We start from the raw sequence: 21,078 nt of genomic DNA, 5'->3' as shown, positions 1-21,078 counted from the left end.
AATGTTGCCTCCAGCAGGAATAAGACAGGATATGGCAAATCCATTAGACCTTGCTAGATTTGAAAAAGCTAGACTGCTTTGGCAAAGAGGTGCTATCCCAGCATCAATTAGCATTGCATAATAATCCAGTAAATCTTTTCTCAATGTGCCTCTCCCTCCAGCAGGCTCCCCAGACACTGCGGCCCACGGTGTCATACCTTGGTTTTCTGTCAAGTTCCAAGGACCACGATGAAAGCAGGCAGGGGAAAATATGCTTTTTACTTAACTCTGGAAAAAGGTAGAGGATGATCGTGAACCCCTGGCAAGGGTTAAACAAAAATTGAACCAATATTTACCTGCCAAGTTGACTAAGCTTATTCTGATTGAATACAAAGCACATGAAAAGCTGAATGAAATTACACTGAGATTAACTGGTTTGCTTCAGCCAAGAAAGAAGGACATGGGAGTCAGCCATATCACACCAATTGAGCTATTTTTAAAAACTCAGGAGACCATCTTTCTCTTCCACAGGAAAAGAATTATTTTATTAAGTATTTTAAAACAACTACTTAACATTTACTCATAGATAAAAATATTTACAATTTTACACCTTCAGGAAGGCTCCAAAATATAAACACTGTACCTCTCCCTAGAGAAAAAAAAAATTATTCTTCTCTTCAAAAACAGGAATACATTCATTTTTTCTCACTGTGTGAATCAAGTAATTATACAAATAAACATCTGAAACATTTTCCTTTCTAATATATTTATATAATATATATTTATAACAGCTTTACAAATAAAGGCAACGACTTAATACCAAAATAAAAACAGGAAAAGAAAAAGTTAAAACACGATCAGCAATCAGGCATAGTGCATTTTGAAAAGCTGCTGCGGAGCTGGCTGGACACATCGGGAAAACAAGTACTCTGGACCAAAAATAAAACTTCTTTGAAGGAGACAGAATCCTTTTTAGCAATAAGGACACTCCATATGCCGTTGGGCAAGAGGAATTAGCCTACAGAAAGGATCTGGCGGTGCCAAGGCTTGGTTAGGCCTTTGAGAAGCTAAGCTTGGTTAAAAGGAGTTTTAGGATGGAATTGACAACTGAGTCTAGCTCTGCTTGAAGGGGGCAGCTTTTTACTCAGCTTTGTGCACTTTGGGGTGCTCGCTCGGGGTGTCCGCATCTCTCAGACCTTGGTTTGGTTCCCTGAACAGTAAGTACTAATGGTTAGGCCTAGAAACAGGTGCCAGAAGCCCAGGGAACTCCTCCCTCCCTCCGGGGCAGCTCAGCTTGTACAAGGGGCCCATTTTCAGTTCCTTAGTAAGCTAATCACTACGAAAGCCTGAGTAGGGAACTACATTCTTTTTATTCCTCCGAGGCAGGGGTGGGGAGCAGACCTGCGGAAACCTCCCCAAACCACTACCGTGCTATGCCAGTGCCTGCTACCTCCCCATGTTAGCAGAAAGCTCGGTCTGACTGCTCTCTCTCCCCGTCGTCTGGTGAGTCACGTCGACAATAAAGGCAAAAGGGTGGGGTCCTAACAGCTGGTTGGGAGCTGAGCCCTGGAAAGCCCTCTTTTGAAAGTACCTTCTGATCAAAGCCACAGACCCAGCTCCCAAACTGAAGAGTGACTCACAGACCAAGACTTTGAAGCTTTTGAAAATCCAGCTGATGTGTATCAAAGGGGGCTATTCTCTGGGTGGGGAAAAGCCCAGACGTCTGCTACAACCCCCCCACCCCCCAAGTCTCCTGATGTCAAGCAATCCTTCGTGACTTCCCTATGCCAAAAGGAGCTTTAAAGTCCTATACCAACACGCAGGCACACATGTGCACGCACACGCACATACATACATACATACACACACACACACACACACCCTGAATCTTCTCTCCATGCCTCAGATTATCTCAGTATACACAATGCAACAATCTTGCAGCATTCACAAAAACTTTTTTGTTGTTTTTTAGGAAGTAGCGAGGAAGGAAAGCAAAGCAGCAGGATCCCCTAGAGAGTTTAGTCTTTGGTTTCTAAGTTTAAAGGGGGGATTGGCTTCAGAGCTTGGAGCAAGACAGAAGAGTCGACGGACGGATGAGCTGGCAAGGGAGAAGGGAGTCTCTGGGGCATGAGCAAGGGAGCCGAGATCTTGTCTGGGTTCATGAAGCTAGAGAGGGCTGCGGCAGAGGCGTTGAGGCCTGGGTATAGCACTGGCACTGAGGTGGGATACCAGCACTTCTCCAGCATGGGCAGGTAGGCAGTCGCTGAAGGTGGGATCAGGTAGAAGGGCAGGCAGAAAGGAGGCTGGTGTGGGTGTGGGCCCAGGAACGGGGAGCTGATCAGGTCACTGCTAGTGAAATGGCCTTCATCATCTGAAAGCTGCATCCGGTTCTTTTTTGTGGGGGGTTCTTCGGATTCTTGCTTAATTGCGCCGATCCTTTCTCCCATGGTGAACCTGCGTCCGTGGTCACTTTTGAAGCACGGCTGCTCACTGCGCAAGTCGCCCTTCTCCGATTCTCCTCCATAGCCACTGTCTGTGTCCGTGTCGCTGCCGCTCTGCTCCCCACTCGAGTGAGCGAAAGTCCGCTGGATGACTGGCACGCAGTTTTTCCCAGGACCTTCCGAGCCTTTGGCCGGAGAGCTGGGTTTTTCCTTGAAGTCCATCACTTTGGGAGCTGGGTCTGATGGCTTCCTGGAGGTACCACCCTGCAGCAGCTCCGAGACCACCCGGTGGAGGTGGGTGACAAGCTGCGAAGACTTCAGGTCCCGAGTGTTCTCGTGCTTGGCCAGATACTGAAGCACCTCCCGGGCACATGTCTGGAAACCTGAGCAGAACATCTCTTGACCTGTTTCGACATTTCTCCCTGACAGCTCACCTGGGGAAAGAAAAATCCGAAGGAAAACGTTTCAGAAGGCCTGTGGCGCATCTGGAACCTATACTCCAAAAAACCAGGTGCTTTAGTTTTTGTTAAAAAAAAAAAAAACGCATTTACTGATTTGTGTTCCCACCTCCAAAAGTAGTATGCTCAGAGAAGAATTACACTGAAAAGTATAAATAATTAAAATAATCCATATACTAACACTCAGATAAAATATGATTTTTAATGGTTGCATAATATCCTATCATGGAAATGGACCATAATTAATATGAGATGAGCTGTTTCCCCTCTTTTGGATTGTATAGGTGGTTTGTGAGTTTTCCATGTAAGCGAGGCAGCAAAGAACATTCTGATGTATTTATAAACCTAAGAGTCAATGCATACAACACTGCACCGTGGCAAAATGGGCAGAGGCCGGATAGTTATAAAATGAGGAAAAGAATGAAGAAACAATAATCACCTAAAGTAAACTTATTTTCAATGATTTGTAAAAGTTGCAGTCATGCTGTGACCTTTAATTAGGCTATTTCTATGTCTTCTCCATATATTCTATCCATGATCCTCAAGACATTAGGTATGACCATCTTCCTATTTTGAATGAGGAAACAGGCAGAAGCACTTGCTGGGTTTTTGCAATTTTCATCATACGAGCCTTCGAGAGGAAGGCAGACAAGAATGAAATGAGGGAGTGGGTAGAATAATTCTCCCCAGTCTGTACAGTATTATTTGGAAGAAGTGAGACTAGAAGGTTAGAAGGTGACTCCGATGATCTGGAAGTCAGTAGAAACGAATGATGAAACTTCAGTGGTTTCGCTAGATTGTGCAATTCACCAAGATACCTAGTGGCTATTCAGGGAACCACATGAAATGCAGGAAAAACTCCTGCTGTATCCTGCCAGGATCACACCACACACCAAGTGACAAGGAAGCAAAGAAACAGGAAAACGCTGGGGCATACCCACGATTTCTTCTCCAATGAAAGAGGGCTAAGAAGACCAACTGTAAAACACCCACAATGCAAATTATAGGTGCCTTGGCATTTTAAAAGGGAGTAGGGAAATCTCCCAGAACCCAGAGACTCTCAAGCTAAAATGCCACAGGAATATCTTATCATTTCACTAATACGTATTCATGCCAGGTGGCACACTGCATTTCAAATGAAAAGTCTGACCTTTTAGGAAAGATAAAACTGCATCTCCCCCAATGAACGTGCATAAGCAATTTGTTGCAGTAATGTTTATTGCATCAGATGTTGAGCCCACAGGCTCTCTATTTGCACTCAAACTCTTAAAGAGAGGATAGCCAGAATCAGCACTCACCAGCTTGTAAACCACTCTGCAGGGCAATGATTTTCTGCTGCTGCTGATCAATTAGGTTTGTTAGTGCTTTCACATGCTTCAAGGTAAGTTCAAGAACCACTGCTTTTTCCAAGTGACCCAAAGTCTGGAAGGAAAAGAGCCTTAGTCAGCGGTGAGGTCAGAGAAGTCCCACCTTTGGGACATTTATTAGCAATGAGAAATGAGAAAAGAAAAAAAAAAGTGGAATAGTCTTTCCTGGTTGGCTGTTTTAAGTCTGTAGGTCATGCTTTTAAAAAGATAGACAGATACACTCATATATATGTGTGTGTGTGTGTGTGTGTGTGTATATATATATATATAATATATATATAATTAAAGAATTTTTAAAAACGGGTGCCACCTATCTTTGGAGGCAGTTTGGAAGCTGCAACTACTTCAGGAAAATCCTTTGACAGGTAAATTTCTCCAGCAGCCTCTGCCGACCTTAACTCAGGGGAATCCAGAGAGAACATTTTCCTGCAGTGGTGTCAACTCAGAGAGGGACCTCTATTATGTCTGGCAGCCAAGAGGCTTTCCCTACTTCTTTCCTTACACTCTTTCAGAACTTCCAGCTCATCCAGGCTTTTTTGTTCCTCCCGAAATACTATTTTTTTTTTCCATTTCCCCAACCAAAGGCTGCGAAGTAGCCGAGGGCTACTGTCAAGAAAGGACAGGCCGTAAAAATCACACACCAAAGCAAGTCCCCTTATTTAACAACAAAAAAGGTGGGGGGAGTGGTAGAGGGGAAGGGGTAAATAAAATGTGTGTGTTTCTTGGCGTGTTCCTTTAAGTGAGAAAAACCAGGGAATCCTGAAAATCACCAGAAGTTAAACTCCTGAAAAGGAAGGCCAGTTGGTGTTGGAGCCAACTTGGAGAGGTCCAAGTGGTTCTCGCCTCATTTGCATGAGTCAGCCCGAAAACGCCAGGACTGTGGAGGAGGACCCCACCGCAGAGCCACCCGCCAGCTCTGATCCGCCAGTCTGGTCTGCAGTTCCCCGCGGAACCTGCAGGCGGCGAGTGACCCGCCCGCCCTCTGGGCAAAGGACTGGGTTGGAAAGGGGCCAGCTTCTCACTTACTGTAAGTTTGAGATGTTCGGGTAGGAGATCCTTCAGCTGGGCGATGCACTCGTTAATCCGGTCACGTCTCTTTTTCTCGATGAGCCGGTGCGGCAATTTGTAGGTCTCCTGCAAGACGCACGGGGAGGCGGTGGGCGCTTGGGGAAGGAGATGAGAAGCCTATCCTCCCAGCCCCGCAGCAACAGTCCGGCAGAGGAGCAGAGTAGCAGAGTAGCACCCAGAACCATCGTCTGCCCTTTCTTTTCCAAGTCACTCAGAAGAGGCACCGAGCCCACACCCTGCATCCCCTCGCCAACCTCAAAGCGAGAAAACTTTTCTTGGAAACTCAGCGCGCGCGAGGGGCTGAGCGCAGGGTCCCTAGGGGTGCACTTGCTTACCTTGCTGTCCTCGCTCCGCTTTATTCCCCGTCTTGACTTGTACACTTGGTACATGTGGGCAGGGTACATCCTGCAGGAAGAGAGACCAGGAAGGGTCGTGACTGCTTGCGCACGGCTGCAGGCGTTCTGCCGGGCAAGAACCTCCCGGTGCGCCCGGAGCTGCTCCAAGTTGAGAGTGGCGCATAACATGGGGCTGGAGTTGAGGCTTGAAGGGCCAAGGAGTGCCAACTTACCCTGGTAGGTCTCCGTGCTCCAGTCCCGGTGCTTTGGGCAGGCAGGCGGGGGGTGGTTGCGCGCTGGGGATCCGCTCCATGGCGCGGCGAGCCGGGGCCACTGCGCGCTCCTGTCTGCACTAGCGGAGCGTCTGGATGAGGACTGTCCTGGAGAGGGCTTCGGGGGTCTCTCCGCAGATGTTCCTCTGAGTCTGAGCTCTTTGAAATCCCCTGGGCTGCTGGAATCTTCGGCTTTGAGATGCAGCTTCAGTTGGGGGCGTGCATGGCCCGGTGTCCCCGCGGCCTCTGGCTCCGACTCAGCGCACAGACTGGCGGTGTGTGCTCCCTGCGCGGTCTGCGCCGTGCAAGCCAAGTGAATGAGAAGTGGGGCGGGCGGGGAGGCGGGAGGGAGCGGGTGAGGGGGGGGCGGTTAGGGCGGAGTGGGGGGGTGGGGGGGCAAGCCGAGGAGTAATGGAGAGGCTGCGGGCTGGGTTAAATGGGAGCGAGTGGGTGGGTTGGAGCTACGTGTTCTACCCTGTGACTCCAGGCACGTCTGGCCACTGCCGGGGAGGGAAGGAGCGACCTGCCCGCCCTCCCCCGGCTTCATCACATGAGTCTCACGTGTTGGACAACGCTCCGGCGGCTGCTAGGGAGCCCCCACCCCCAGCCCCGGCCCCCAGGTGTCTGCGGCTGCGGCCGCCTTTCCCCGAAGAGGGGGTGGCAGCACGACCTGGGTCCTGCCCAGTTGGGTGGGGGGCGCGGAAGCTGGAAGGGACGGGGGTGCTGGGGGAGGGGGAGAAGTTGGTAACGTGGGCGAACCTGCCCCAGGGAAATGAAGTAAGTTCCCGTCTCCTGGGAGGGAACGGGGGAGGACGGATCCGCCCGCGTCTGACTCAAGCCGGGAGAGGAATATCCCCTTGCTAGCTCCAGCCCAGCCCTCTTCCTCCTCCCCCGCCCGGCCCGCTTGGAGGAACCGGCGCGCAGCGGAGGGAGTCGCCCGGCCCCCCAGCCTTCCCCAGAGGCTGGGGTTTCTTTCCGTCCTGGCTTCCCTGCCCCCACTGCTCACCCTCGCGTCCAGGAATTGCCCGCCTTGGGGAGGGACCGAGGGGCGGGGCGGATGTCACCCCATGGGAAGCGGGCCGACGGCCAAGCGCAGGGGCAGCTGAGGCTGCCGCCGAGCACGCCGCGCGCACCTGACCGTGGAGGGTGTGAGCCGAGGGCCCCTCGCTCCCAGGAGCTCCGCTCCTGGGCACAACCTGCGGGCGGGCGGGCACCCGGTTGCGCAGCCCCCTGGGTGCCCCAGTGTCACCCCCTTCCTCCCGGCCAGTCAAGCACAGAAAGATACCGGGCGCGGTGCCCGGCGTTCCCTCCCTCCGCTGCCCCCTCCGGAGCAGAGGCGCCCGGGTCGCCTCCCCTCCGGCTGCAGCGTTACACAACCGCGGCGGCGGCGCCTGCCCTGCAGCAGCGCAGGGCGTGACGCTTCACGTGGCCGCGCTCAGGTCGTAGCACCGCGGACCGCGAGCCTCTCTGCGTTGACCCAGGGACTGAGACCCCGGGGACGTGGTGCGCCAGCCCGGATCGGCCCTCTCCCTGCCTGTTGGGAAGTTCGGCGGCGCTGTTTGCGGTCTGCACCCAGGGCAGGAGGGATGAGAGAGACAAGAAAAAAACCGCCTGTTACAGGGAAATCTTAGCAATCGTGCAGTCGACACGTATTTCTTGAGCCCCCTACTCTGTGCTAGGCGCTGTACTTGTTGATGAATCCGACACGGATCCTGCCCTTGAACTTACAGAACCTCTAGGAAGAGGTTACATTGAGCAATAAGGGAAAGGCAGCCCTGGGAAAATTGTATCGAGGCCACTGGCTAACAGAGGGGGGAAAAAAATGAGAACTTGTGTTGCTTTGTGTTTTGTTTTTAATTTAATTGTAACCGAGATGCCTAGGTAGAGAAGCGGGGGAGAAGCTAACCCAAAGCCCCAAGCCCGGGGCGGAAAGACCTCCTCCAGCGGCCCCAGATCTCTGCAATCTCACTTAGGCTGCCGGAGGGCCCCACCCACCTCCCCCGGAAAAGTCCGGGCTCTGTGACCTTCTCACTCAGCCGGGAGCAGGGAAAACAGCTGAAACTCCAATCCCGCGGTGTGAGCCCCGCTGATACAGTCAGAGGAGGGAGCCAGTGGAAACTCATGACTAAAATAAGGCCTGGCTGGGGATTTCACTGACCTCTGCGCTCCCCTGCCCTGCAAGTTCGGGGAGTTGAGAGATGACTGTAAGCCTTTCCCACTGCGCTTCGGGTCAGTCACCCCACTGCTGAGTGACCTGGCTGTGGGAAGGATTGAAAAAAAAATGGGGTCACTGCCGAGACTGGGCGAAGAGTAGTAGCCTCGGGTGCAGTTAGGGGGTCAGCCTTAACTGGCAGTGTCCTTGACGACCTAGAGAACTGGCATTCACAAGTTGACCAAACTGGCAGTGTATTTCCTTCAGGTCGCCTTGGAGAGCTCCCACTTCCTGTTTATATTTCACAAGCGTCAAACCCTTTAGCAAGTGTGAGAAATGCCTCCTTTTCTAACTGCTAACTGGCATGACCTCACTTCGGGGCTCAGAGATCCCTCCCAGCCAGAATGTACTTTTGCTGGCCAAAGGCGGGGACCGGAGTCCGCCCTGGAAACGCGCTTTCAATCTTGGGCGACCTGCTTCATTGTGTGATTTTAATAAGGATGAAGAGCTGTCACGGCTGCGTCAAAACCACGGTTCCAGCAGGAAATAAGCACTGGGAGAGGACAGGACACGTACCCCCTCCCGCCGACACCCCCCACCCGATGGCAGGAGGGAGCCCAAACCTTGCAGCTTCCATGGCTCATGGCTCATGACAATATCATTCTTAAAATTCTTTGAGTTTATCAATACGTTTTGCCCTTACCTGCCCTACAACTGTAAATAACAAAATGTATGCATTTCCTACTTTTTATTTGTTCCGAATGTATCCTCAAGCTTCAAGAACTGTTCCCATCCTACCAGACTTCCACCGTATCAGGATTAAAAAAAAAACAAAACTCTGTTATTCTCTCCATAGCTTATGGCTTTTAAAAAATAATAATTTGAACAAACAATTCCTACGTGGCATAGATCTTTCCATCCTGGAGAATGTTACTATTTCAGTCTGTCATCTTTTGTAGATATTGAAAACCTTTCGTATGTCAATTTCTTTGCTCCTCACCACCACCTTTTAGGCAGGTACTAGTATTAGCTCGATGCATTTGACACGTGTTTATTGTTATTCAATGCCAGACACTGAAATAGGCCCTAGGGATGTATAACATATTCTGTTTGGAAAATTGAGGCTCAAGGAGGCTAAATAACCTGCCCCAGGTTATATAGTCTGGGATTCAGTCTGAGACAAGCCCCCAGGTTTGTTGGACTCCAAAACTTGTGCTCTTAATCACTATACTTACGGTTGCCTGGTAGGGTTGTTTGAGTTGTGCACCGCTCAACTCCAGGGGGAGCTATTCACATTGCAGTCTGTGTGAGAGCACCCTCTGGAGTTGTGCAATGTGGCACTGAGCAGCTGCACTGGGTAATTCTGCCATTTTGTAGCCGTCCCTGCTGTTTTGTCTCTTCTAAGTGGGGAGAGAACATAATTTCGTACAAGAGAAAGATGGGATCTTTCTCTTCTTTCCTATTGGGACTCAGCATCTTGGTGGCCTTACACTGTGTGCTGAATGAGTCTATACTGTTACTATCTATAGTAACTCCCGGGCCCTTCCTGTGCAAGAATTTAGAGCCCCAAGCTCCCCTATACATCCCCACAACTTGCTTGCTCAGATATCACTTTTTACCTGCTTATGAAGCCTCAAAAATTTTTATCTCAGCTCACAGTAAGAAATACATTTTACATCATGTCTCAATACACACACGTATGTCTTTACACACATCTTAAGTATATTTAAGCATAGGGCAGCCAAAGCTTGGTTAGGCTATAGCAATAAGTGACCACTACCCTCTCTCCTATACTCCTGAGTAACGATTGCTCTCTTAAAAAAGAAAAAAGAAAAAATTGAGCCACTTAGAAAGAAGTCAATCAGGCCGAGTGTGGTGGCTCATGCCTGTAATCCCAGCACTTTGGGAGGCCAAGGCGGGCGGATCATCTGAGGTCAGGAGTTCGAGACCAGTCTGGCCAAGATGGTAAAACCCCAGCTTTACTAAAAATACCAAAAATTAACCAGACATAGTGACGGGCGCCTGTAATCCCAGCTACTTAGGAGGCTGAGATAGGAGAATTGCTTGAACCCAAGAGGCAGAGGTTGTAGTGAGTGAGCCGAGATCACACCATTGCACTCCACCTTGGGCAACAAGAGCAAAACTCCGTCTCAGGGGGAGAAAAAAAAAAAAAGTCAATCCAATGCATTTCAGACAAAAATTTCACAGAACAATATTTCACTCTTATTATATACATTCTGATATTTTCTAGTTTAGTCTCATCTGTTTTATTAAAAGTATTCAGGTCATGACTTACTAAGTTGATCTCACCACTCACCAATGGATCATGACCTGAAATTTAAAAATTTGCCTGCCGGGCACAGTGGCTCACGCCTGTAATCCTAGCACTTTGGGAGGCCAAATCAGGTGGATCATGAGGTCAGGAGTTCAAGACCAGCCTAGCAAATATGGTAAAACCCCATCTCTACTAAGAAAATTAAAAAATTAGCTGGGCATGGTGCTGCACGCCTGTAGTCCCAGCTACTTGGGAGGCTGAGGCAGGAGAATCGCTTGAACCAAGGAGGCAGAGGTTGCACTGAGCTGAGATCATGCCACTGTACTCCAGCCTGGGCGACAGGGTGAGACTCCGTCTCAAAATAAATAAAAAATAAAAACTTGCCTTACTCTAGAGATAGTGTTGTATTTTTGGCTTGGCCCCACCAGAAAGAGATCAGTGGCATGTGCACACTTGAAGATCTTCCAAATAACTTACAAAAATGTTAAATAAAATTGCTGATCCTGGTTGGACTTAATGGTATAGAGGTCTCCATTCAGGAAAACATCTGTTAATTCCTACCTTTGTTCCCTATTTATAATCAACCTTCTCATTTTCTGCTCTTTTAAAAAATAACTGCATTTAATTCTTTAATTGAGAGGTAAACATAAAATACAGATCTTAAATGTTTGGTACATTATTTTTGGTAAATGTACACCTATGTAGCCACTGCCCCACACAAGATACAGAACATTTTTATCACCCCAGAAAGTTTCTTTATATATCATTTTCCAATCAATCCCCCAACCCCCATAATTACTTTCTGATTTCTATCACTATAGATTAACTTTGTCCATTATTGAGATTCGTATAAATGAATGTACTCTTCAAAGTTTCTGTCAATATAGTTTTGAGAACCTACCATATAGCACATGTATTAGAATTTTGTTCTTTTTTTATTGCTGAGTGTATTTCATCATACACATATAGCACAGTTTATCTAGTTCCCTGTTAATGGATATTCAGGTTGCTTCCAGTTTGGGGCTGTTATGAATGAAGCTGCTATCAACATTCATGTACAAGTTCTTTTGTGAACGTATGTTCTCATTTATGTTGGATAAATATTAGGAGTGGAATTCTTGGGTCGCAGATTAAATATGGGTGAACTTTATTATAAATTGCCAAACAGATCTCCGAAGAGGTGTTACCATTTTACAATACTACCAACAATGTATGAGAATTCCAGCTGCTCCACAACCTCACTCACATTTAGGGTAGACAGATTTTTAAATTTTAGCCATTCTAATGGGTATGAAATAATATTTTATTGTCATTTTAATTTGCATTACCCTGATAATGAAGTTGAGCACTCTTTCATATGCTTATTGGCCATTGGTATATCTTATTTTCTGAAGTATTTGTCCACATCTTTTGCTTAGTTTTTAAATTGGATTACTTACCTTTATAATTGTTGTATATAGAAATACAATCCAATTTTCTATATCGACCTCGTATCCTGCAACTTTGCCATTATATTGTTGACTTTTAGGAGTTCCTTATATATTCTAATTACAAGTGCTTTGTCAGAAACACGATTTTATGATGTCCTTTATGAGTAGAATTTTTAGTTTTGGTAGAGTCCAATCTATCAGTATTTTCTTTTACAGCTTGTGTGTGGGTCTTTATCAAAAAATTTTGCATGACTCAAGTCAGAAAGATACTATATTTTTCTCTAGAAACTTTATAGATAAGATTTTTTACTTAGGTCTGTGATCTGTCTCAAAATAATTTTTTGTTTATGGAGTGAAAGAAGAGTCAAGATTCAGTTTTATGTTCCAGCAATACTTAACAAGACTTTCCCTTCCCAATCGGATTTACTTCACCACTTTGTTGAAAATCAATCAACCATATCTGTGTGGTTCTATTTATATACTTTCTGTTTTGTTTCATTGGTCTGTTTGTCTAGGTTTCACCAGTACCACACTATCTTGATTACTGGAGCTTTACAGAAATCTTAAAATTGGATGGTGTAAATCTTCTAACTTTGTTCTTTTTAAGGATTGTTTTGGCATGCCTGTAATGCCAGCTCTTTGGGAGACTGAGGTGGGCAGATCACATGAGGTGAGGAGTGTGAGACCAGCCTGGCCAACATAGTAAAACCCCGTCTCTGCTAAAAATACAAAAATTAGTCGGTCATGGTGGTGGGCACCTGTAATCCCAGCTACTCAGGAGGCTGAGGCAGGAGAATCGCTTGAACCCAGGAGGCGGAGGCTGCAGTCAGCCAAGATCACACCACTGCACTCCAGCCTGAGTGAGATCATCTAAAAAAAAAAAGATTGTTTTGACTATTTTGGGTTCTTTGCATTACCATATAAATTTTAGATTCAGCTTTTTTCTTTCTTCAAAGAAGCTTGCTAGAATTTCTATGGGAATTGCATCATACCTATAGATCAGCTTAGGAAAAATGAACATTTAAACAATATTATGCCTTCTTATCTATGAATATGGTATAGCTTTCCATTTTTTTTATGTCATCTTCATTTCTTTCAGCAATATTTGTAGTTTTCTATGGAGAGGTCTTACACATCTTTTGTTAGATCTCTTCCTAGCTATTTGATTTTTTTAAATATGCCTGTAAATTTTAAAATATTTCCCAATTGTTTATTGAGTGTATATAGAAATGCAGTCAATTTTTGTATCTATAACCTTGCTAAATTCATTTATTAGTTTGAGTAGTATTTTTGGTAGGGTTCTTCACATACGCAAACATGTTGTTGTGAACAATGACAGCTTTACTTCTTTTCTGATCTTTTAAATTTCTTTTTTGCCTTTAATACTTTATCAGGATAATGCTGGTCTTATAAAACAAGTGGAGAAATATTACTTCTTTTCTGAAGGAGCTTGTGTAGGATTGGTAATATTTCTTCCTTAAATGGAGAAGCCACCTGAGCCTGAAGTTTTCTTTGGGGGAAAGATTTTTACTATGAATATAATTTCATTAACAGATATTAGGCTATTTAGTTTTTAATTTCTTCTTTCATTAGTTTTGTTCATTTGTGTTTTTTAAGAAATTTGTCTATTTCACTTAAATTTGCCAATATATTGGTATAAAGTTTTATCAGTTTCAAATTTTATAGTCAGTAGTGATAAACCCCTTTTCACTCCTTTTAAAAATTTTTGTTAATGTATGTATTTTTCTTGATTATCTTGCTAAGGGGCCTATCAATTTTATTACACTTTACAAAGATCGAAATTTTGATATTATTGATTTTCTCTATTGTTTGTTCATCTTATATTTCATTAATTTTCTCTTTTTTTCTTTTTTTTTTTACTTATTTTGGATTTAATTTGCTCTACTTTTTCTGGTTTCTTGTGATGCAAGGTAATGTGATTTTAAACTTTTCTTCTTGTTACTTACTTTTATTTTTTATTTTTTATTATACTTTAAGTTCTAGGGTACGTGTGCACGACGTGCAGGTTTGTTACATATATATACATGCGCCAGGTTGGTGTGCCGCACCCATTAACTCGTCATTTACATTAGGTATTTCTCCTAATACTATCCCTCCCCACTCCCCCCACCCCACAACAGGCCCCAGTGTGTGATGTTCCCTGCCCTGTGTCCGTGTGTTCTAATTCAATTCCCACCTATGAGTGAGAACATGCGGTGTTTGGTTTTTTGTCCTTGCAATAGTTTGCTGAGAATGATGGTTTCCAGCTTCGTCCATGTCCCTACAAAGGACATGAACTCATCATTTTTTATGGCTGCATAGTATTCCATGATGTATACGTGCCACATTTTCTTAATCCAGTCTATCATTGCTGGACATTTGGATTGGTTCCAAGTCTGTGCTATTGTGAATAGTGCCTCAGTAGACATATGCATGCATGTGTCTTTATAGCAGCATGATGTATAATCCTTTGGGTATATACCCAGTAATGGGATGGCTGGGTCAAATGGTATTTCTAGTTCTAGATCCCTGAGGAATCGCCACACTGACTTCCACAATGGTTGAACTAGTTTACAGTCCCACCAACAGTGTAAAACTGTTCCTATTTCTTCACATCCTCTCCAGCACCTGTTGTTTCCTGACTTTTTAATGATTGCCATTCTAACTGGTGTGAGATGGTATCTCATTGTGGTTTTGATTTGCATATCTCTGATGGCCAGTGATGATGAGAATTTTTTCATGTGTCTTTTGGCTACATGAATGTCTTCTTTTGAGAAGTGTCTGTTCTATCCTTCGCCCACTTTTTGATGGGGTTGTTTGTTTTTTTCTTGTAAATTTGTTTGAGTTCATTGTAGATTCTGGATATTAGCCCTTTGTCAGATGAGTAGATTGCAAAAATTTTCTCCCATTCTGTAGGTTGCCTATTCACTCTGATGGTAGTTTCTTTTGCTGTGCAGAAGCTCTTTAGTTTAATTAGATCCCATTTGTCAATTTTGTCTTGTGTTGCCATTGCTTTTGGCGTTTTAGACATGAAGTCCTTGCCCATGCCTATGTCCTGAATGGTATTGCCTAGGTTTTCTTCTAGGGTTTTTATGGTTTTAGGTCTAACATGTAAGTCTTTAATCCATCTTGAATTAATTTTTGTATAAAGTGTAAGGAAAGGATCCAGTTTCAGCTTTCTACATATGGCTAGCCAGTTTTCCCAGCACTATTTATTAAATAAGGAATCCCTTCCCCATTGCTTGTTTTTGTCAGGTTTGTCAGAGATCAGATAGTTGTAGATATGTGGCATTATTTCTGAGGGCTCTGCTCTGTTCCATTGGTCTATATCTCTGTTTTGGTACCAGTACCATGCTATTTTGGTTACTGTAGCCTTGTAGTATAGTTTGAAGTCAGGTAGCGTGATGCCTCCAGCTTTGTCCTTTTTGCTTAGGATTGTCTTGGCAATGCGGGCTCTTTTTTGGTTCCATATGAACTTTAAAGTAGTTTTTTCCAATTCTGTGAAGAAAGTCATTGGTAGCTTTATAGGGATGGCATTGAATCTCTAAATTACCTTGGGCAGTATGGCCATTTTCACGATATTGATTCTTCCTACCCATGAGCATGGAATGTTCTTCCATTTGTTTGTATCCTCTTTTATTTCACTGAGCAGTGGTTTGTGGTTCTCCTTGAAGAGGTCCTTCACATCCCTTGTATGTTGGATTCCTAGGTATTTTATTCTCTTTGAAGCAATTGTGAATGGCAGTTCACTCATGATTTGGCTCTCTGTTTGTCTGTTATTAGTGTATAAGAATGCTGGTGATTTTTGCACATTCATGTTGTATCCTGAGACTTTGCTGAAGTTGTTTATCAGCTTAAGGAGATTTTGGGCTGAGATGATGGGGTTTTCTAAAAATACAATCATGTCATCTGCAAACAGGGACAATTTGACTTCCTCTTTTCCTAACTGAATACCCTTTATTTCCTTCTCCTGCCTAATTGCCCTGGCCAGAACTTCCAACACCATGTTGAATAGGAGTGGTGAGAGAGGGCATCCCTGTCTTGTGCCAGTTTTCAAAGGGAATGCTTCTAGTTTTTGCCCATTCAGTATGATATTGGCTGTGGGTTTGTCATAGATAGCTCTTATTATTTTGAGATATGTCCAATCAATACCTAGTTTATTGAGAGTTTTTAGCATGAAGGGCTGTTGAATTTTGTCAAAAGGCCTTTTCTGCATCTATTGAGATAATCATGTGGTTTTTGTCTTTGGTTCTGTTTATATGACGGATTACGTTTATTGATTTGCGTATGTTGAACCAGCCTTGCATCCCAGGGATGAAGCCAACTTGATCATGGTGGATAAGCTTTTTGATGTGCTGCTGGATTTGGTTTGCCAGTATTTTATTGAGGATTTTTGCATCACTGTTCGTCAGGGATATTGGTCTAAAATTCTCTTTTTTTGTTGTGTCTCTGCCAGGCTTTGGTATCAAGATGATGCTGGCCTCCTAAAATGAGTTAGGGAGGATTCCTCTTTTTCTATTGATTGGAATAGTTTCAGTAGGAATGGTACCAGCTCCTTTTTGTACCTCTGGTAGAATTCGGCTGTGAATCCTTCTGGTCCTGGACTTTTTTTGGTTGGTAGGCTCTTAATTATTGCCTCAATTTCAGAGCCCGTTATTGGTCTCTTCAGGGATTCAACTTCTTCCCGGTTTAGTCTTGGGAGGGTGTATGTGTCCAGGAATTTATCCATTTCTTCTAGATTTTCTAGTTTATTTGCATGGAGGTGTTTATAGTATTCTCTGATTGTAGTTTGTATTTCCGTGGGATTGGTGGTGATATCCCCTTTATCATTTTTTTATTGCGTGTATTTGATTCTTCTCTCTTTTCTTCTTTATTAGTCTTACTAGCGGTTTATCTATTTTGTTGATCTTTTCAAAAAAACCAGTTCCTGGATTCATTGATTTTTTGAAGGGCTTTTTGTGTCTCTATCTCCTTCAGTTCTGCTCTGATCTTAGTTATTTCTTGCCTTCTGCTAGCTTTTGAATGTGTTTGCTCTTGCTTCTCTAGTTCTTTTAATTGTGATGTTAGGGTGTCGATTTTAGATCTTTCCTGCTTTCTCTTGTGGGCATTTAGTGCTATAAATTTCTCTCTACACACTGCTTTAAGTGTGTCCCAGAGGTTCTGGTATGTTGTGTCTTTGTTCTCATTGGTTTCAAAGAACATCTTTATTTCTGCCTTCATTTCGTTATTTACCCAGTAGTCATTCAGGAGCAGGTTGTTCAGTTTCCATGTAGCTGCGTGGTTTTGAGTGAGTTTCTTAATCCTGAGTTCTAGTTTGATTGCACTGTGGTCTGAGAGACAGTTTGTTGTAATTTCTGTACTTTTACATTTGCTGAGGAGTGCTTTACTTCCAACTATGTGGTCAATTTTGGAATAAGTGCAATGTGGTGCTGAGAAGAATGTATATTCTGTTGATTTGGCATGGAGAGTTCTGTAGATGTCTATTAGGTCCGCTTGGTGCAGAGCTGAGTTCAAGTCCTGGATATCCTTGTTAACTTTTTGTCTCGTTGATCTATCTAATGTTGACAGTGGGGCGTTAAAGTCTCCCATTATTATTGTGTGGGAGTCTAAGTCTCTTTGTAGGTCTCTAAGGACTTGCTTTATGAATCTGGGTGCTCCTGTATTGGGTGCATGTATATTTAGGATAGTTAGCTCTTCTTGTTGAATTGATCCCTTTACCATTATGTAATGGCCTTCTTTGTCTCTTTTGATCTTTGTTGGTTGGTTTAAAGTCTGTTTTATCCAAGACTAGGATTGCAACCCCTGCTTTTTTTTGTTTTCCATTTTCTTGGTAGATCTTCTTCCATCCCTTTATTTTGAGCCTATGTGTGTTCTGCATGTGAGATGGGTCTCCTGAATACAGCACACTGATGGGTCTTGACTGTTTATCCAATTTGCCAGTCTGTGTCTTTTAATAGGGGCATTTAGCCCATTTACATTTAAGGTTAATATTGTTATGTGTGAATTTGATCCTGTCATTATGATGTTAGCTGGTTATTTTGCTCGTTAGTTGATGCAGTTTCTTCCTAGCATCAATGGTCTTTATAATTTGGCATGTTTTTGTGGTGGCTGGTACTGGTTGTTCCTTTCCATGTTTAGTGCTTCCTTCAGGAGCTCTTGTAAGGCAGGCCTGGTGGTGACAAAATCTCTCAGCATTTGTTTGTCTGTAAAGGATTTTATTTCTCCTTCACTTGTGAAGCTTAGTTTGACTGGATATGAAATTCTGGGTTGAAAATTCTTTTCTTTAAGAATGTTGAATATTGGCCCCCACTCTCTTCTGGCTTGTAAAGTTTCTGCTGAGAGATCCACTGTTATCTGATGGGCTTTCCTTTGTGGGTAACCCAACCTTTCTTTCTGGCTGCCCTTAACATTTTTTCCTTCATTTCAACCGTGGTGAATCTGACAATTATGTGTCTTGGGGTTGGTCTTCTCAAGGAGTGTCTTTGTGGCGTTCTCTGTATTTCCTGAATTTGAATGTTGGCTTGCCTTGCTAGACTGGGGAAGTTCTCCTGGATAATATCCTGAAGAGTGTTTTCCAACTTGGTTCCATTCTCCTCATTACTTTCAGGTACACCAATCAAATGTAGATTTGGTCTTTTCACATAGTCCCATATTTCTTGGAGGCTTTGTTCATTTCTTTTTACTCTTTCTTCTCTAAACTTCTCCTTTTCTTCATTTCATTCATTTGATCTTTAATCACTGATACCCTTTCTTCCACTTGATCAGATTGGCTCCTGAAGCTTGTGCATGCGTCACATAATTTTTGTGCCATGGTTTTCAGCTCCATCAGGTCCTTTAAGGTCTTCTCTACACTCTTTATTCTAGTTAGCCATTCGTCTAATCTTTTTTCAAGGTTTTTAGCTTCTTTGCAATGGGTTCGAACATCCTTCTTTAGCTCGGAGAAGTTCGTTATTACCCATCTTCTGAAGCCTACTTCTGTCAGCTCGTCAAAGTCATTCTCCGTCCAGGTTTGTTCCATTGCTGGTGAGGAGCTGTGATCCTTTGGAGGAGAAGAGGCGCTCTGATTTTTAGAATTTTCAGCTTTTCTGCTCTGGATTCTCCCCACCTTTGTGGTTTTATCTACCTTTGGTCTTTGATGATGGTGTCCTACAGATGGGGTTTTGGTGTGGATGTCGTTTTTGTTGATGTTGATACTATTCCTTTCTGTTTGTTAGTTTTCTTTCTAACAGTCAGGTCCCTCAGCTGCAGGTCTGTTGGATTTTGCTGGAGGTCCACTCCCGACGCTGTTTGCCTGGGTATCAGCAGCAGAGGCTGCAGAACAGCAAATATTGCAGAACAGCAAATGTTGCTGCCTGATCCTTCCTCTGGAAGCTTCGTCTCAGAGGGTCACCCGGCTTTATGAGGTGTCAGTCTGCGCCTACTGGGAGGTGTCTCCCAGTTAGGATACTCAGGGGGCAGGGGCCCGCTTAAGGAAGCAGTCTATCCATTCTCAGATCTCACACTCCGTTCTGGGAGAGCCGCTACTCTCTTCAAAGCTGTCAGACAGGGACGTTTAAGTCTGCAGAAGTTTCTGCTGCCTTTTGTTCAGCTATGCCCTGCCCCCAGAGGTGGAGTCTACAGAGGCACACAGGCCTCCTTGAGCTGTGGTGGGCTCCACCCAGTTCGAGCTTCCTGGCAGCTTTGTTTACATAGTCAAGCCTCACCAATGGCAGACACCCCTCCCCCAGCCTTGCTGCCACCTCACAGTCCAATCTTGGACTGCTGTGCCAGCAGTGAGCAAGGCTCTGTGGTCATGGGACCCACCAAACCAGGCATGGAATATAATCTCCTGGTGTGGCCTTTGCTAAGACCGTTGGAAGAGCGCAGTATTAGGGTGGGAGTGTCCTGATTTTCCAGGTACCATCTGTCATGGCTTCCCTTGGCTAGGAAAGGGAGTTCCCTGACCCCTTGAGCTTCCCAGGTTAGGCGATGCCCTGCCCCACTTCGGCTCACACTCCATGGGCTGCACACACTGTCCAACAAGTCCCAGTGAGATGAACCCGGTACCTCAGTTGGAAATGCAGAAATCACCCGTCTTCTATGTCACTCACACTGGTAGCTGTAGACTGGAGCTGTTCCTATTTGGCCATCGTGGAACCAGTCCCTGTTACTTACTTTTAATAAGGCATTTAAAACTAAAATTTTTCATTGAGCACTGCTTTCATAGCATTCCACAATGTTTGGTATGTTTGATTTTTTTAAATTGTTTAGGTCAAAATGTATTCTAATGTTTTTTGTAATTTTTCATTTATTTATAGTTTATTTACAAGAGTGTTGCTTAATTTCCTAATATTTATGAATTTTCCAGGTAACTTTTTCTTTTAAAATAATTATAGGCTGGGTGCTGTGGCTCATGCCTGTAATCCCAGCACTTTGGGAGGTCAAGGCGGACAGATTGCTTGAGCTCAGGAGTTTGAGACCAGCTGGGCAATGTGGTGAAACATTGTTTCTGAAAAAATAAAAAAAAAATTAGCCAGGTATAGCAGCACGCACCTATAGTCCCAGCTACTCAGGAGGCTGAGATGAGAGGATCACTTGAACCCAGGAGGCAGAGGTTGCAGTGAGCCGAGATCATGCCACTGCACTCCAGCCTGGGTGACAGAGCTAGAGCCTGTCTCAAATAATAATGATAATAATATCACAAGAAATTACAAACATAATACAGAGAATTTCCATGTATCTTCACTCAGTTTCGTCCAATGGTAAAAATCTTACATGACTATAATACAATGTCAAAACAAGGACATTGACATTGGTGCAATTCACAGGTATATATTCATATTTCACCAGTTTTACATGCATCCAACTTATATGTAGGTGCATATATAGTTCTATGCAATTTCATCACAGGTGTAGATTAGTGTAATCACCACCACAACCAAGATGCAAAACTGTTCTATCACAGTAAAATTCCCTCATGCTACCCCTCCATAGTCATACCCATTCCCTTCTTCTCACCTGTCCCACAGCCCTGGCAATCAATCTATTCTCCATCTCTGTAATTTTATTATTTCAAGAATGTTATATAGGCCAGGCATGGTGGCTCATGCCTATAATCTCAGCACTTTGGGAGGTCAAGGCAGGAGGATAACCTGAAGCCAGGAGTTTGACACCAGCCTGGGCAACATACAGACCCTGTCTGTATATTAAAAAATTAAAAATAAATATTGAAAAATTTAAGAAGAATGTTATATAAATAGAATCACATCATATATAACCTTTGAGATGGACTTTGTTTCACTCAGTATAATTCTCTTGAGAT

General features: G+C 44.3%; 1 protein-coding gene and 1 long non-coding RNA gene across 2 annotated transcripts in view; one reads left to right on the top strand and one right to left on the bottom strand.

Annotated features, from left to right (window-relative positions):
* Window positions 1-496: 496 nt before the first annotated feature.
* On the bottom strand, window positions 497-6,511 carry BHLHE40 (basic helix-loop-helix family member e40). Its single transcript, XM_008956604.4, has 5 exons — window positions 5,882-6,511; window positions 5,649-5,718; window positions 5,272-5,379; window positions 4,177-4,300; window positions 497-2,854 (listed from the first exon to the last, which is right to left on the bottom strand). Exons 1-5 carry the CDS (start codon window positions 5,959-5,961, stop codon window positions 1,998-2,000), a joined length of 1,239 nt encoding a protein of 412 aa, XP_008954852.2. The 5' UTR covers window positions 5,962-6,511; the 3' UTR covers window positions 497-1,997.
* The window catches only part of LOC134729877 (uncharacterized), an 82,634-nt gene continuing 67,274 nt past the window's right edge, over window positions 5,719-21,078 (top strand). Inside the window, exon 1 of the long non-coding RNA XR_010111385.1 lies at window positions 5,719-5,885. This is a non-coding gene — a long non-coding RNA (uncharacterized LOC134729877). The remainder of the gene's footprint in view (window positions 5,886-21,078) is intronic.

This window comes from Pan paniscus, chromosome 2 (assembly GCF_029289425.2).
Source record: "Pan paniscus chromosome 2, NHGRI_mPanPan1-v2.0_pri, whole genome shotgun sequence".
Classification (NCBI taxonomy): Eukaryota; Metazoa; Chordata; class Mammalia; order Primates; family Hominidae; genus Pan; species Pan paniscus.
The sequence above is the reverse complement of the archived record's forward strand: the minus strand, read 5'-3'. Positions and strand labels throughout refer to the sequence as shown.

Coding starts and splice junctions, on each gene's coding strand:
- BHLHE40 (XM_008956604.4), bottom strand. CDS start 5,961: ATGGAGCGGATCCCCAGCGCGCAACCACCCCCCGCCTGCCTGCCCAAA. Junction 5,719..5,881: donor GAGCACGGAGACCTACCAGG/GTAAGTTGGCAC, acceptor CTCTTCCTGCAG/GATGTACCCTGCCCACATGT. Junction 4,301..5,271: donor CCGAACATCTCAAACTTACA/GTAAGTGAGAAG, acceptor TTTTCCTTCCAG/ACTTTGGGTCACTTGGAAAA.